This window comes from Colias philodice, chromosome 7, assembly GCF_061535455.1.
Source record: "Colias philodice isolate Cphi_HAF_F1 chromosome 7, ilColPhil1 Martin Lab GWU primary, whole genome shotgun sequence".
Lineage (NCBI taxonomy): Eukaryota > Metazoa > Arthropoda > Insecta > Lepidoptera > Pieridae > Colias > Colias philodice.
The window spans coordinates 8,715,958-8,734,112 of NC_143092.1; the positions used below are offsets into that span (position 1 = coordinate 8,715,958).

At 32.3% G+C, this 18,155-nt stretch overlaps 2 protein-coding genes across 2 annotated transcripts in view; one reads left to right on the forward strand and one right to left on the reverse strand.

Annotated features, from left to right (window-relative positions):
* Nucleotides 1-3,578, forward strand: part of Ugt50B3 (UDP-glycosyltransferase family 50 member B3) — a 35,454-nt gene extending 31,876 nt beyond the window's left edge. The window contains exons 4-7 of the mRNA XM_089697536.1: nt 287-470; nt 659-1,156; nt 1,800-2,028; nt 2,490-3,578. Coding sequence (XP_089553662.1) covers nt 287-470; nt 659-1,156; nt 1,800-2,028; nt 2,490-3,067 — 1,489 coding nt within the window. The 3' untranslated portion in view covers nt 3,068-3,578. The remainder of the gene's footprint in view (nt 1-286; nt 471-658; nt 1,157-1,799; nt 2,029-2,489) is intronic.
* A 1,303-nt stretch (nt 3,579-4,881) lies between these two features.
* LOC149487230 (sensory neuron membrane protein 1-like) lies at nt 4,882-16,695 on the reverse strand. Its single transcript, XM_089697503.1, has 9 exons — nt 16,579-16,695; nt 15,505-15,662; nt 11,508-11,658; nt 11,036-11,293; nt 8,970-9,181; nt 8,352-8,637; nt 8,079-8,204; nt 6,517-6,658; nt 4,882-5,020 (listed from the first exon to the last, which is right to left on the reverse strand). The coding sequence occupies exons 1-9, from the start codon at nt 16,690-16,692 to the stop codon at nt 4,902-4,904; spliced, it is 1,566 nt and encodes a 521-aa protein (XP_089553629.1). The 5' UTR covers nt 16,693-16,695; the 3' UTR covers nt 4,882-4,901.
* Between the last annotated feature and the right edge of the window lie 1,460 nt (nt 16,696-18,155).

An 18,155-nucleotide genomic window follows, 5' to 3' on the forward strand; every position in this document is an offset into this window, starting at 1 on the left:
ATAATTTGTGGAAAATAAATAATTTAAAATAATACGAGAATTCTAAAGAAAATAACGTTCATCTAGAAATCTAGCAATTGCAGTTAAATTGAAAATATTGTAGAAAATTGTATTTTTATTTTTATAGCATTAAAGTCCTTTATAAATGTAATTAATTATGTCTATTCTTTAAAAGAAAATCAATATTGTTGAAAAGTTCGCTTCATAAATCAAATCATCATAACAAAACACATACGTTTACAGACTATAATCAAACAGAGCTAATCCTGCAATCGTTAAATTTCAGAGGCCACAACATAACGTTAATCAGTGCGTTTCCACCGGACTTCCACCTCGAGGGTTTAGAGGAGATCGCTCCAGCTGGCTTGGTGTCCTTCATCAGGGGATACATGGCGTTGGACCTGGTGGGAGCCAAGATGAGGGGGGAGGAACCGCTTCCGTATAAGGATATCATACGGTTTGGTTATGAGGTAGGTATTACGTACGTAATTGAAAATTATGTGATAAATCATGTATTTTTTTGAAGAATATTCTAATCATTTCGTAAAAAAACTTCGAAAATATCAGAGAAAAAATACACAAAAATATATAAACATAAGCTATAAAGCCAGCTAGTAATACCATTTACAAGTTAACTTTTTAATAATATTGATTTCAGGCTTGCGACGCTTTCCTTAATGACTACCAAACAAAATCACTCCTCAAATCAGGGAGGAAGTACGACCTCATTATCTTGGACGGAGCCTACCCTGAATGCGCTTTAGGCCTAGTGTACAAGCAAAAAGTCCCCTTCATGTATATTAACACTGTTGGCTTCTACTCCGGACCAACTAGCATATCCGGCAGTCCAGCACCATTTTCTGTCACACCAATCTTCGCGAAATCCTTCACGGATAATATGAACTTTATTGACCGGGCATTAAATGCATTTTGGCATATCGGTGCGTATGCTGGACACGCTGTAAGCGTTACAATCCTGCAAGGAGTTCTGAGAAAACATTTTGGCCAGCAAATGCCTCATGTTTACGATATGGGGAAAAATGTGAGCTTCATTCTGCAGAACGGACATTATTCTGTGTCCTATCCAAGGCCATATTTGCCCAACGTGGCCGAAGTCGCTTGTATACATTGCAGGGAGCCAAAGAAATTGAATGCGGTAAGGTTTGTTACACATTTCATTATTATGTTCATACCTTTTAAGAAGTTCAAACGAAATTTATCTTGCCTAAGAGGTTGTTTGTATTTTAAGTGATAATGCTTAGTGCGGCCCTTGAATAAAATTTATCTCGAGTTCTGTTTTATTTTTCTGTATATTTACTATTTATACATGTTTATTTAAATAAATAAAAACGTGAAAATTGTAACTTTTTTATATTCGAGAACATTCTGCGAAAGAAGAGTGAACTTAGATTGGATTGGAAAAAAACAACACGTTCTAGGAACTGTATCGACAACGAACTAACTAAAACTTAAACTGAACAGAAAGACCTAAATTCAAGGAATATAACAATATTAACACTTTTTCTTCGAATTCTAATAACGACTTAACCAGAATTTAACAAGAATTAAACAGAAGATAGTCTGGAGATTTCATTATTCTGAAAGTTTAAATAACCTTCTTGCTACTGTCCAAAACCCAATAGTAAGAAAAGCCAACGAAAAATATAACCACTGTTTTAAATTCCAACCCTAATAACAACTCAACCACGTGAAGATATTCCAGAGCTTTATTACCATCTTAATTTATATGACGTTCCTATCACGGTCTAAAAGGCTCAATAGCTTCTCGAATATTCCAGGATTTAGAAGACTGGATCACCGGAGCAGGTGAAGCAGGTTTCGTCTACGTGTCCATGGGTTCGTCAGTTCGTACTGACAATATGCCGCTCACAGCACATAGACTGATCGTTCAGGCTCTTGGAAGACTTCCTCAAAGGGTGCTGTGGAAACAGGATGCGGAACAGAATTTGACTGATATACCGTCTAATGTGCGGCTGTATAAGTGGCTGCCTCAGCAGGATTTGCTTGGTAAGCTGTGTTAAAATTACACTTAAAATAATATTATCACTACTAATCAATTAGCGGTTTTTATGTTCAAAATTATTGCTTAGCCTGTGGAAAGTAGTTTTTATAGGATGGATGCAGTTTCCTCTATCCTGTATACATTTTAGTTGTTCTTTTCAAAGATTAAATTTATTTCATAGGGATCATCAAAGAATATAAAGCGGTTAGACTCATATTATTATAAGGCCAACTTGTTATTACTAGACCATAGTAATAAAGACAGCACAATCTCACATCAGAACATGTTATTAATATGCAAATTTACTAAACCTAACCAAGGTCATAGGCCCAAGAAATTTTACATTAGAGAAGACACCATAATAATGAGTAAAAGCATATTGTGTACATTTTTATAAATTCTATAGAGACAAATTATGGTTTTAGATTATCTTTTATATCAATTCATAATTTCTATTTATTTTCAGGTCATCCAAAAATAAAGGCATTCGTGACACACGGTGGACTACTAAGCATGTTCGAGACAGTGTATCACGGAGTGCCCATAGTGAGCATGCCAGTCTTCTGCGACCATGATTCCAACGCAGCCAAAGCAGAAGTCGACGGCTACGCTAAAAAATTAGACCTTCAATATCTAACAGCTGATAAACTGTACGAAGCCATCAAAGAAGTGATCAACGAACCAAGATATAGAACGCAAGTTAAAAAGCGTCAGATATTGCTCAGGGACCAAAAGGAATCGCCGCTGGAGAGAGCCATTTATTGGACTGAATACGTAATAAGGCATAAGGGCGCATATCATCTGCTGTCGCCCGCGAAAGATCTGAACATTTTCCAATATTACATGATCGATGTTGCTTTAGCATTTTTTGTCTTATTCATCAGTGTGTCGGTGCTTGTAGTGTATGTATTACGGTCGGGTTTCAACAAATTGGTCGACTACGTACAGAGCAAACGTATGGATCAGTTGATCGACAAGTCGAGCGATTTAGTGAAACGGTCCAAGAAGTTAATAGACCACTCGATAGCGAAGAAAAAGTTGTGATTCAGGGTCAATTTAATGTAAGTTACCGCAAAGCTGCGTCCACACTAGTTTCTACATAATTTTCAAAGTTGAAAATCACTTTTATTTGTATAACTAGACTCTCTCAATGTATTATGATGATGATGTTAATTTGGAACCTTTTTATAACTGTCAATATTTTCTTCAAAATGAATAGTCCCACTATTTCATTTTGAAGAAAATATTACTTCACTTATGCCTCGTGTAACGTAGGCCACTAGTTGTTCGTTATTTTATTTTTTGATTTTCCTAATTGACAATTTGATTTGAATTTACTGTGCTATAATGATATATTTAAAAAAAAATTGTATATATTCTGTGACGTGTATGTTTCCTTTATAACGACTTAATTAAGATTATTTGAGTTTCATATTCTTTGTGGACACTGGCTTTTTGAGATTGTTAAGTACAATTAAATGTGATATGTAAGTTTTAAATGTTACGCCTGACATGTAAATATATTTAAATTAAGATTAATAAAAATTGAGAAGAATATGTGTCTTCTCTTCTGCTTTTCATTGCGAATCAAAATTTTATGGTCAGTTCATCTTTTGGTTAGTATCTCATAAAGTACTTAATCTTTGGACTTAATGTACAAAAATAGAACGATCGTCATTTATGAGGAAAAGATTAATAAAATGGAAGAAGAAACTAATCTTACAATTAAAATACCTTAATATTGTTAACGTAACGTAGTAAGTGTGAGTCGAGCTTTTTATTAAATTTCTGTTTTTTATATAACTAGATTTTAGTGACAAATACAATATTTTTTAAGGAAGAAATATAAAACGTAACATAAACAGAATCCTAACTTTATTATAAAACTAGCTTTCCACCCGCGGCTTCGCCCGCTTTGTCTAAAACATAATAAATTATATACTAAAACCTTCCTCTTGAAACACATCTATTAAAAAAAACCGCATCAAAATCAGTTGCGTAGTCTTAAAGATTTAAGCATACATAGGGACATAGGGACACGAAAGCGACTTTGTTTTATACTATGCAGTGGTGATACGAATAAACTTAGATAACGTTAATTCACGTCAAATTTTAATTAAATCACTGATAGAAAGTAGGATAAATTGACCTACTAATTTCCTTTTAAAGTGACCTGTAATGAGAAATTGAAAACAGTTTCTGTACGATTTGTTTCTTTTGTTTATATTTTCTGGACCAATATACTCAAGAGGAGAGAGGACTGACAATTGCCATAACTAATAAAATGATATCGATATTTCATTTGCAAGTATTGCTTATCGATATTCGATCTCACACATAATATGTATTTGTATTGATTTAATCACAAGGTAAGAAATAAAAGAGGAATAAAGAAAAATGTTATTTAATAATTATAGGAAATAACATAACTATATAATATTAAACGAATTATAAATTATCACTTCCATGTTGAAAATGACATAGGAAAGAAAATATAATATAATATTATATTTGATAAAACTACAGAAATAAATAAAACAGCTGAGATTATTTTGTAATATTGAAAGAACATGGCCAAAGAAATCCAAAATGATAAATACAATATTTTATTTTATTTAACAGGACAAAGTTCACTTATTCTAATAACTGCTTAATTTTCATAGTGAAAAGCGATCTATCTAGATTCTAAACTATTACATACAATATATTTTAAAACTAAAATATAATTTTATAACTTAGCAAATAATCACTTATTAGTAAATATGAAAAGTAACAATGAAGCCGTGCTTACAACTACAGACTACAGATTAAAAATTAATTAAAAATTTAGTATTTTTTTTATAAAATTTGATTCCAGCTTCACAAGCTTAGAAAATTATTACATTTCAATTTTGGTGGGTGTCTGAATGACGCTCGCATTATTATCTTTAACCTCCCCATTTTCTGGCTTCACTTTAGCAGGCGAATCGGTTGTTATCGCGAAGCGCATTATGTGGTCTGAAAATGAAAAAATAAATCGATTATTTACTAGGTACTTACTAAACAGCCAATGAAAATTACAAAAGTACATCCATATATTATAAAAATGAAACCCGTTTCGCCAGAAGCGTAGCGTGCCTTGGCGGGGCCCCGTATAAAAATTTGTTTGGGGGCCCTTAGGAAGGGTAATGATTTCTCACAAAAGCGCACATTGGGGGCCCCCTTGGCGCGGGGGCCCCGTATAATTGATACGGCAGATACGGCGGTAGCTACGCCCCTGCGTTTCGCGTTGTCACGGCATCACATGTGAACGGCTGAACCGATTCCGATAATTCTTTTTTTAAAATGTTTGTGGAAGTCCAAGGATGGTTCATATGTGGAGAAAACGTAAATATGTTTCACGGGCGACGCCGGAGTTAAATATTATATACATTATACATATATTGCAATGAAAATTATGTTTTATCAAAAGGTTGCAAAATTCAGGATAAGTAGGTACATGAATATATTGGGCAAGAGCATTGAATTTTTTTAACGCACTGATTACATCCTTCATAATACTCGCATAATTTTTCCTACGAGGAAATTTTGGGAAAAATCGTGAATTTCATGGTCATAATAATCTATACTAATATTATACCTAAAGAGGAAAGGTTTGTATGTATGTATGTATGTATGGTTTTCACGCATAAACTACTGGCCAATTTTGATGAAATTTGGCACAGATAATCTTAAGACCCTGAGAAAGAACATAGGCTACCTTTTATTGCGAAATATGTACCACGGGCGAAGCCGGGGCGGACCGCTAGTATCATATAAGATGCATATGACAATTAGTAGGTAATAACTCATATTTATACACACAAATCAAATCACCTAAATTCTGCTTACAATTACCGTTCTACCAATACACAAAATCGTAAAGATTCCTTGAAAATACCGTAAAGTTTTAGCTTTCATATCTCATCGCAGCTTTTGCAAGCGGCCGTATAACTTCGACAAAAGATATCCAGAATGTAGGTCACCGGCAAATCGTCAAATATTACATAAAAATGGACACGAATTCCCCAAATTATATCCATTTATGGGCCCAATCTCGGCAGGTTTGAAATTGAAAGTGAGCAGTCAAAATACGTGACCAGATGATGAAAATAAATCTTGGAGATAGGTTAGGTATTGGATTTAACTATCTGATGGATATATGGGTCGAATTTTTATGCGATTTGAAAGATGTGGATTGTGGGTTCTATAAATCATTGCTCTATCTTGTGAATGATAATAATAATTGATAAGTTCTCCCATAGTTTAGAAGGAGTTATTATTATTATAAAGTAAACTGTTTAGTCATCTGATAGATATATCTTACTAAAATATACGAAACATTTAACAGACATGTGTTATATTTTTAGAATTTTGAACTTTCAAGTCGCCATTTTGTAATAAAAAATATATCAATAAATAATCACAGCTTCCTTGCTGACGCTACAAGCCAACACGCACCATTTTAATCTCACCTTTGAAGTGGAACACGAGGCAAGCCAGCACACCTAAGATGCCGGTTGTCACTAGCAACCAGCGAACCACACCCACGATCCGCTTCGGGATGAAGAGTTGGTGCTTCAGCATGTTCACGAACGTCTTGTTGAGGGAGAGACCCTGTGATGAGAAATAAGCGATTAAATACATCTAAGTAAATATGATATACCAGTTGTGGCCTGCGGTTTTACCCGTTTTGCTCCGCTCTTATTGGACTTAACGTGATGATAATAATATATTCAATGTACAGGTTTTGACTTTCCTACGATTTTATAATATGAACAGATAAGGATTTGTGCATTTCGACATAATTTATTGCAGTAAAATGTTGGTGGAAACAAGAAGTTGCTTATAAAATTGACAGTAGTAGTAGAAAATTTAATAAAATAGAAAAAATACGACAATATATTGCAACATTTTGAACTTAATTTATTATTTAAGAACCGCATTCAATAGATTTTGTAATAATATTTCAGTGTAAGTCTCTAAAGTGAAAAGCATCACTTTAGAGACTTACACTTACACGTAGGCCTAAGTTGATTCTTTAGCCTTTCTCTAAAGCCTAAAGTATCAACTTAGGCCATCTATCAAGACAAGTTTAACTAAGCCACATCTCGGCCTCAATAACAGTCTCGGTTTTGTGTTATATCGAAATTGTTCCTTTTATTATAATAGTTTTTTATATTAGAAGTTTCAAGTTAAGGTATTATGGCTCCTGTGTAGGTCTTTAATTAATTATAGTATATGTTTATATATATTATATTATCCATATTGAATTTATACTGCGATTTTTAGAGTAAAATCTATAGTAAAATATAGAAATAGTTATGACTGCGAAAGTCATTTGCTAAACATGAAACTATTTTTGTCGATATACGGCAACGATATTCTTTTTAAAAAGTTTTAGGTATAATATTTTAAAATGTAGATAATTGATTGTATGTGTATTGTGTACATGAAGGGGTTTTTTCGATTGCAAGTATTATGTGCATTTGACTTTTACTTATTACTTATTCATCTACGATATTGTTTCCTTTTTATAAAAGACCCATTCGTAGTGATTCATCATTTTTAAATCTATGTAAACCTAAGCCTATAATTTCTTTGCGACCGTAACGTCTAGAATTTTTCGCAATATAGTGAAATCACATGGCAATTCTCAGATCATTAACAATCGGTTTGCGTGCTTTATAATAAAAAGTTTTGATTCATGACGTCATTGGAAATAGGTTTTATGCTTTGATTGATAGGTATTTAATTAGAATAGTAGATGATATAGTATATTTCCCGGAATGCAATGATAACTGAATTGTAATTTCACAAAGTAGGTATATAATATTCAGATAGAGAAAATGGATTGTCAGCATAAAGCATTCATTTATTTTTCAGAGATTACTTCCTATTTAAACAAACTGCCAAACTTACAAATTACCTGTTTGAAAAGTCTTTGAAGTATTATACTTTGAAGTATTATACATATGAATAGAAATCGTATTGTGTCATTTTAATAATTTCTATTGTAGAGCTTATAATAATTTACCTCTTCAATCCAAAACAAAGGTGCCATAGTGTTCGGTAAATCCTTAAAAAGTTCCATCTTCTCCGTTTGCAATAGTATTATGTTGAATTGTACCCTTTGCTTCGCAACCATTGGTGTCCCAGTTATCTAAACACAATATTTCGTATGTAGAGCTACATATTAGGAGAGTATAAGTTAAGCAAAATGACATGTTTTATATATATATAACTAGACAAATATTTTAAAACTAAAATACGACAAATCTAAAAAAACCTCAAAATTAAATAAACTAACCGGTTCAAAGTCAATAACAATTTCATGTTCTTCAACATCTGGATTCAATCCTTTAACAGTTTTTAACAATTCTGGGTCACTATCGTAGTAATGCGGCAGAGACACATACATGGGTGCTCCTATACATTTAGAGAGGTCCATCAGTCCTTTGGGAGGGCAATTGTCAGGGGAAATACAGTAACATTGGAGTTCAGGATCGTTGGCCAGGTCTCCTATGTTTGCAATGTATCTGTGTGTTTTGATACCTCGGTATGACGTCTTTTTCTGGTACCAGGGTTTGAACGTTCTAGAATTAGATTAAATGGTTATGAGAGAGGCAATAGGATAAAGGAAAATATATTTTTAACACAGCCTCAAGAGATTTGTCAGATTTTATGAGCGTACAACTCCAAGAATATTTCAAATTAATTATATCTGCTTCTACGAATCAAGACAAATATTCAACTGCTCCATATATAGATATTGCGTGCGTGACTTTTAATCCGGGACTTCATTAGGATTTATGCTTGTGAAAAACGTGTTAGAAATTGACGAAGCTCCCGTCTCGTTTAAGATTAGTATGAATTCCAATACGGTGAAAATTATCATCCAATAAGTTTAGCCCTTACTCTCACTTACCGACACAAATCCCCTGAAAAAGATTCCAGTCTATCGAATTCAGTCAAAAAAGGCGGGAATACGGTCCCATCAGTCCCCTGGAACTCGTTGCAAGAATCTCTCCACACTTCTTGTTCCGCTTTACCGTCAATAGCTACCACCTTACCGACATCCATAACGTTTTTAATACCGCGCTTGACTGTGACCACGTGTTTATCTATTGTGCCATTACGCTGCAATGAAAATATACAAATTGCGTCTTGTTCTATGATATATTTATTTATATATTGGCATCAGATTGTACATTATATAAACTGTGAACTTTTTGTAGCTCTATGTGTCTCGTTTTGTAGAGACAAATGCTAGAGAAAAGAAGGATTTCAATATTGTTTGTCTCAAATAAAACATAAATGGAGTGAATTCTTAATGTTTTAGCAAAAATTTTTCATAGACGTTTGAGTATCTGTTACAGATATTATTGAGCTATAAAATAACTCGGTGATATCTATCCTCCCAAATAGAGAAAATATAAGCCTATAATAAATTATTTATGTTCTTCTTTTTGTCGAATTATCAGCACTTTTACATTAGAATGTTGAGACAAGTCATTGCAGATTTTTATGAACTTAGTTTTAAAATAGTCCTTATGTAAATACTATAAAAATTCTGTAAAGAATATTAAGAGAAAGCTAAGAGTGAAAAGTGTTTCAGTGTTTAAGTCGACAGCCTTTTAATGAAGACAAAGAAACTTCCTATTTAATTTAACTCAAAGTTTGAAGGGGATAAAAATATTTGGAGACAATGTTTAAAATATTCGCAAAAGTTTTTGATTTAACGTTTTATAGAACATTATTAATTTTACTTTTTTATAAACACCAAATACAATTATTTTTGTTTAAATGAATGATTCGGGCTGTTTTGACTAAAATTTTTATATGTATTCTTAATGTATGCTTTAATAATAATTTTAACAACGGTTGTATTATTCGTTTTCCCTTTTCGTATTTTCCAGGAAGCAAATGGGGCCGTTTTGCGTCAATGTATTATAACGAAAATATTCTCATATATTTAAAATATCAGTTATATGTATCATTTAAAAAACTGAATAAAAAGGTATTTATTTATATTAGGTATATACAAAAAGGATAATTAAGTAAGTAAACATGATACTAAATGATGATTACTATTCCGTGAAAATTAAATCATATGTCTTGCGATAGCGTCATACTAAGTATAAAGCATGTTTATATCTCCCGAAAAAAAATCGCTACACTTAATATAAAGTTATGCAATTATTTTAAATTATTAAATAATAAAACTAACTAGTTTCCCATATTGTAAAAGTGCTACAGTATACCGTTACTTATAGCATATAGGTATATTTTTACGCATCGAAAAATATAATCATATCTCCTTTTTCTGCGTCTTACAAATATGCAGACTAAAAACCTTATTCTGTTATTTTATTTGGAAAACATTGAACAATCTCTGCGTGAAAGCCATTAGGATTATATAAGTAAGTCGTTGTTTACGAGCTAAATCTTATTTAGGATGTTCTAAAATATTTTTCTGAGTAGGAAATATAACTTGAGTAAAAGATATTTGAATACTGATAATACTTGTTTCAAAAATCCCTGTTTGTAAAAATATAATTAATTGTTACTTTTAAGAGTACAAATAGTAAAAGATTTTTTGTAATATTTATTTTATACCGCTCGCGCTTGTAATTAAATGTTTACTTGTTTCTTATATTCTATTTCCTATTTCCCTATTACATATAATATTCGGGTTGGGAAGTGCCAAAGATTATCGAAAAGAAAACAATGTAGAAGGCTAGTACTTATATTATTTTCTGCATATCAGTTATCACTCATAAGAAGAAATTTTGTTAATTAAAGTAAAAAAAAAATCCGTATAATTTTCAAACGGGTGTAAAGAGAAGAAGAACGGGTATAAACTTTTAAAAATAAGTTTATCTGATATATTAATATCAATGTTTTAATTCCATTACCTACCTATTAGCACAGTATTACATAATTGTAATACTGTGCTATTAGTCTGTAGTCCAACAACTTAAAACAACTTACCATTCCAAACAACGAAAACCTATATTGATTGTTCGGTTCAAAGATCAAACTATCGGCTGCTTCTTTCTTCAGTGCAGTACACACAGCTTTCGGAGCGAACTCAGTGCGAGCACAATTTATAATTACACCTCTAAATAGGAGATCCAATGCTTTTACTTTCAAGAAAATGCTCTCCGGACCATCGAAAATGCCGTTAAACGCCTTTCCTAGCATGCTTAGCATGGCTGGCTTATCGCGGGATACAACTGTTGCCATGCTCTGAAACAAATATGGCTTTAATCGTATGAAAAGTACGCTCATTGATCATTAAGTTGTGTAAGTTTGTGTTAAGCTGTGCAATCATTTAATGTCATAAGTTTAGTTTACCAGAAATATTTAATGGTGTATGAAGTTCCAAATTAAATTATTATAATAATTAATGACATTACGGACATAATGCATTTTATCTATATTTTTCACAACCAGTACTCACAATCATGAACATATGGGGTAAAACCAATTCTTCTTCACCAGTTAGACCAGGCCCCGAAAGTTCCTTCTTGAAGTAAAATGTATCTCGCTTTTTATATGTTATAGTATCTGAGTCTTCATGATCTTCGATATCTACCTTCTCTTTCCATTCTCTGAAACAATTGAGTTATTGAGAACTGGCTTATACATTGCTGCTATGCTCTGCTATTAATCATAGCGTTTTAACGGATTATCGATATATATAAAACTCTTGCGTTACTTTGTGATTCACAGACTGTCTGACGGACAACGCACAGTCGAAACTACTCAGCGCAGAAAGTTGAAATTTGTTATGAAGGTTTCCTAGGTAGTATAAGGAAGCATTAAGAGAGGCTTTTTGGAAACTTTCTTCATCATTCTTATTTTATTAGAATATTATATTAATTATAAGATATAGAAGAAGTTACCAAATTGTAGGTAATATAAGTAATAAACACTTTGAATACCTGATACAGCCCAGACACGTTTCTACATAGCTGATGTCAATTAAATAGGGACCTAAGGCTAAGGGGTTATTAATTAGGAAAATCAGTTTACGATTATAATGAAACTTGAGGGAATTCATGACCTACATTGTGTATCAAAGACAATGAATTCATGACCTACATTTTGTATCAAAGACAATTGTATCAAATCAAATAACTTTTATGTTCGTTATTCGGTACCTAGTGACAGGTTGTTTCAATTTTAATGACACGTCATCGATATTTTCTGAGAAACATGATGAAGAAAGGGATGACAAAGGTTTTCGGAAGGTATGGTTTGTAATGAAGTATATAATTAGTGTTAAAGATTATGTTTCAAATATATTCTGGGATGTTATTCCATATTAAAATATTGTGTGGTTTCCTTTAATAAAGCCTCTACCGACTAACATTTTTAAAGATTACGAAAGTCGCTTGAAATAAATTCTCAATAATTTATTCCTTGTTGATTAATTTCAAACCGTAAAGTAGTCCCTAGACGATAATGCAAGCATGACATGCCTTTACGTGAATTTTCATACTGCATGATATGATAAAATATCATAATGCATATTTATACAGTTCACGCCCAGTCTGAGTGTAGTGCATGAAACGCTCTTAGCTTTTGCATGACAGCAACCGATCTTAACGATTTTGCTGAATGTCTGTCTAACTTGCATGGAAAACTGTGATGGAAAACAATAGAAAGCTTCATCAATCAGCTGCCAGCACGTAGTTTGCATTTCGATGAAGCATGATTTTACATCAAATGAGCTCATAATAATTATTCTAACCCCACTATGTCAATTTCTTTAAGTGTAAACAGGCGTAGGGCATTCTTTCGTTGTTCTTCGAAAAGATTCTATCTAATGTTCTAATACAGAACAGCACTGAATACAACTTTTCGTTTACACTAAAACATCACGTAAAAAAGCTCTTGCTCTAGCTCTATGTTCGTTTGATGTTATTGCACCGTAAATGATACCGACGTAACACATGTCATGCGGAATTATCGTCTAGGGGGACGACTTTAAGTTGATCCAAAGCAAATATTGAATAAATTAATATTGTTAATAATTCCTCGAAGGCAATTTATCCCAAATCATGTAAACATTATACAATGAATCATGATTGCTTTTTAATTTTATAACAGACATAAATATAACATAAAAATTACGATATTAAACAATACAAATTGATAATTACGGTTCATAAGTAGGTACAATAATGTAATTATCCATTAGCATATTTTCATTTATCACAATATTGGTCTATGCAAAAGTAGATTGAGATGATTATAAAACAAACGGACACATTATTCCTATATTTATATAAGCAGTATGTGTAATGAGTATTCATACTTCCAGGAACATCACTGTGGATCATATGAGGATAATTAGAACGCAGTGTGATTTTATATGTATATTTATAAAGCAACAGCTGGTAGCTGTTCGAAAAATCTATAACATATTAATATTAATTAATATTATAAAGCTGTGGAGTTTGAACGCGCTAATCTCAGGAACTACTGGTCCGATTTAAAAAAATATTTCAATGTTCGATAGCTCATTTATCGAGGAACGCTATAGGGTATAGGATATTATCACGCTAAGACCAACAGGAGCGAAGCACTGTGGGTAAAACCGCGGGGCACAGCTAGTCCAAGATATACCTCTAATAACCAAACATTAAACCTCAATATTCATTTACACAACCTAGCATCCATTCAATTAAGCATGTTATCTAAAGGCAAATGTATTTTTGGCTAACAAGTCTACCATGATGTATCATGTGTTTAATAAAAGGGATCTCGTAGTTTCTCATTAATATAGCGAGCATAGGGTCTTGTTTTAATTTAGTTGCTGTGATTATGAGCACCTGTTACATGGACCTTCATTTCTGGCGAACATTTGGGTCTGCTATATGGAAAGTTCTGGAACATCCGTTGATAATGTAACATGCTATTCATTAAAACTATTTTACGTGTAAGCTAGAGATCCCGGAGCTATTCTGGCTTTGAGAGGATATTTAAAAGTGACGTTGACCTTAAAACTCTTAAGAATCTAAAATGTTAGAAAAAATATTGCAAGCAAACGGTTTTATTCGATTGTTTTTTTTAGTGATTATAACTGTATGTATGTAGACCTGAAAAAAAAACTTATATTCTTAGATCAAAAACGTGTATTTAACACGTTTTTGATCTAAGAATATAAGTTTCGTATCTAAAATTACATTGATTTGCTCTACCATGTTGTTTTTCTCATTACGTGATAAGCAAAAACAATACAAGTTTGCAAGACCTTTTTAAATCATAAGTGTATGACTTGGCATACTTTTAATATGTTATTATCAAATGATATACGAGATGTTTCATTATTTTAAATTACATGCTAGAGAGTTAGAGACACTGAAAATCAATGATATGTGTCCAGTTTTGAGATAGACTGCGCGGAACCAAAGAAGTATTGTAGGTTTTAAACGAATCTTTTGAAAGCCTAATGAAGTTTGTTCCATATGGTGTAGTCAAAAACTTTATCAATATTGCGGAAAGCTATGTTTATACCAAATATATTACAATAATCAAAATAACTTACTTACTGTCCACTTTCTAACAACTTTATAATAGTGCAATAAAGAAAACTTTTTATTCGATGCGTTTTTATTTTTATCCCAACTGAATGGGACGAGGGGACACAAATACTATTTTTAATAACTTCGGCCGGGAAAATCACTTTGTGAAACTTTTCCTTTTTATTAGAAAGAGTTGTTACGGATAGTCTTTTAATGGAAAAAGTAGTTCAGAAGATTCTGGAATCATGGCCCTTTCCATTTTTGATGCGACGTGTGTTTGTAATATAGAGTATTAGGTATATTATTTTAAAGAAAAAATGTTTTTGATGTTGATTTTTATACATAATCGCACCGAATTGTTTTGTATTTCCAAAAAATTCAAAAATTCAAAATTATTTATTTCTTTCATTTACATTATCATTTCATTTATTATGGTCTTAAACAAATTTGTGATTGGAACACTCCTAGTAAGCAAATAAAATGGTTGTGTCAGGAGGTTCCGCTCTTCCTTAACACTGTTACAGAAACAGAAATAAAACAATATGAATGAATACAATGCAAAAACATAAAAGAAAAGAAGGAATTTAATAAAATTTCCGGGTATATTGTGTTGATAGTTTAAAAAAAAAGTCATTCAGTATAATATTATCAGCTTATCTGGGCTATTGTGCATATGCTGAATTAATAAAAAAGAGCGTGTGTGCCGGCACGTGTCAGAAGTGCAACTTCTTTGGCAAGAAACCAAAATTGTCGCCTAACTCCATGACGTGACGGTATTGCCATGACGCGACCTTGATATTTTACTCTCAACACGCCTTAAGAAGTTTCACTTCAAAAAACAAATATTTGAAAAAAATAATAGTTTTCCTCATCTACCCGAGCCATTACTGCCTTATTACGTATATGTTTTCATCATATACTCACTCAAAATAATAAGGTCCAACCTCCTTAACGATAGGTATTCCACCTTTTTGCACCTCGTCCGGGTTCGTATAGTTAAACAGATAAACTTTAAAGTCCAAGGCGAAAGGTATTGTCTCCCACATTTTGCGGACGTCCGTCTTCTTAGATAGCGCCATTTCCTTGGAAATAATACGAAATATTTATATTAGAAGGCATATTATATAGAGATATTTCATATTAGTAAATATATAATACTCTACTTTGTCTCTCGCAGATAGAGTTGACTTCTCTACATCAGGGAGATTGCATGCAGGTTGCATTATTATTTCAACTTTTTTCTACGTCTCTTAATTATAAATTTAAACATTCATTGTAAGATAACTACGAAAATTGTGCTTCACGCATTAATTTCCGATCCCATTGAGAGGTAAATTTAATCTCAAAATCACCCTTCCCAAACCCGAGTTTCGGATTTAATTCGCAATTCTTTCTATTAACTTCCTACACATGAAACCGCAATCTGTTAATAATTGGAGCCTTTCAAAGGGTTTATTCATTTATAAAAACAATGAAGCATACCATTACGAAGTTTACAAAGGTGCCTCCAAGAAAAATGTTCTCTCATAATATTAGTCTTTTAGCAAACGCCTACAGATAACCCTTTTTCATGTTAATTTAGGTTTAGTTTTAAACTAGAACTAATAGTTAGAATTTTAAAACTTTACAAATTTGTAAATCAGTGTTAAAATTGAAAATTGAGGTTGGAACATTCAGGCGTGTTATTGTAATACCTATGTATATTTTACTGGGCAGGATTTGTAAAGTTAAAATTGAAACTAGGTTATAATTGCGTAACAAAGAGCGAGGATATAATATATCTATGATGATTGATAAACCATTTATTATTTTATAATAACATAGCAAATTGAGTTATTAAATGACGTATGCAATTAACTTATATTTTTTATGCACAAAACTTATGTTGGCACAAACGTTTGTTGATTTCATTCAAACATTTTTTCATATTATACGCGTATAGTTAGTAGAAAAAAACTTTTATTTAAATGTAGGTATATAGATAGGATATTTTCTTACCTTTTTCAACTGGCCTTTAAGAATAACAGGGAATAATACCCAACCGAAGAGAATTCCAAATATGGCTGCACCCATGCAACCAGCTGCAATTTTCATGTGCTTTCGAAGCTGCATGTTGATCTAAAATGTAAACATTGAAAATAATCATGGAAATAATATCTATATAGTGAATACTGAAATTTTTATTTATATTAATATTTGAGTTCAGTAATAAACGAGGTTACATAGCGCAGGTAAAGTTATCTCATTATATTCTTCATTCTTGCATCCATAACTGGTGGATACAAAACTTTTCTTACCTATTGAAAAAAAAGGAATCCAAAACCAATGAAAGTTGTCATAACAACGCATATTTTCATTTATTTTTTGTTCATTTTTTTCACGACTACAAAAAATATTTATAACAAAATAATGATTGTAACAATTTTATTGTGGAATATTTTGCGAAAGTTTCTAATAAAAGAAAACATTTTAGTAGGGGAGCCCAAGAGGGGATTTTGGGATTTACTAGAGCGCGTCAGATTACTATAAGGGAAGGTACCTTAGCTATTCATTAGTACCTCTAGTCAATATGAGCAGTTATGGTTGGTGGGTGCGCTCAGGCGCTCAGGATCAAAATTTAAAAAATCCATAATTCCCTAAGGTTGAGCTCGAATCGTCAGATTAGCGAAATGGGGACTTCTTGTATTGTAATTAACCCCCCCATATATTAATCTGACTCGCTCGAATAATATTACTTTAATATTTTACCCTTTCTTCATAGCGATTAAATCGCCACTTAAATATTCAGATTAATGTATATTTTATTTCAGTGACGTCCTGGAGCATGTAAAATATCAATATCTAACGCGCCTGAGTATTTCCAAGCCTTTTTTTAGGGTTCCGTACCTCAAAAGGAAAAAACGGAACCCTTATAGGATCACTTTGTTGTCCGTCTGTCCGTCCGTCCGTCCGTCTGTCAAGACCCTTTTTCTCAGGAACGCGTGGAGGTATGAAGCTGAAATTTATATCAATTACTCAGGTCTACTGTCCCTTGAAGCTGTGAAAAAATCAAACTTCTAAGCCAACGCAATCAAAAGAAACAGCAATTTGTAAACCTTGCAGGTTTGTACGGAACCCTCGGTGCGCGAGTCCGACTCGCACTTGGCCGGTTTTTTTTCTTTTTAAAATTAAAAAAAAACGCTCGAGTAAATCCACATTTAGCATTATGGGCTCCCCTACTATTTACAAAGAATTAGAAATAAAAGCATATTCATTTGATATTTTTGTGATCATGAAATAGTCAGTAGAAAGCAGCTGCCATAAAATATTTTTTCCCACCGTTCGTAAATGTGAAAAGAAGACATAAGGTGCAATTTTTAAAATAACTGCATCGATACAGCGTATTCATGGTTAAGCATATTACGTATTTAATTTATACCACATGTTTAGAATCTCATGATGGTTCATATTGCAAAAATATAATGCAATTTTTTTTTATAATTATTATTGTACGTAAATGTACGTTATATGCGTCTTTTGATAGATCTTTACATCCATCTGTAAGTTGATTCGTACGATAAGATTTTGGCTTATTC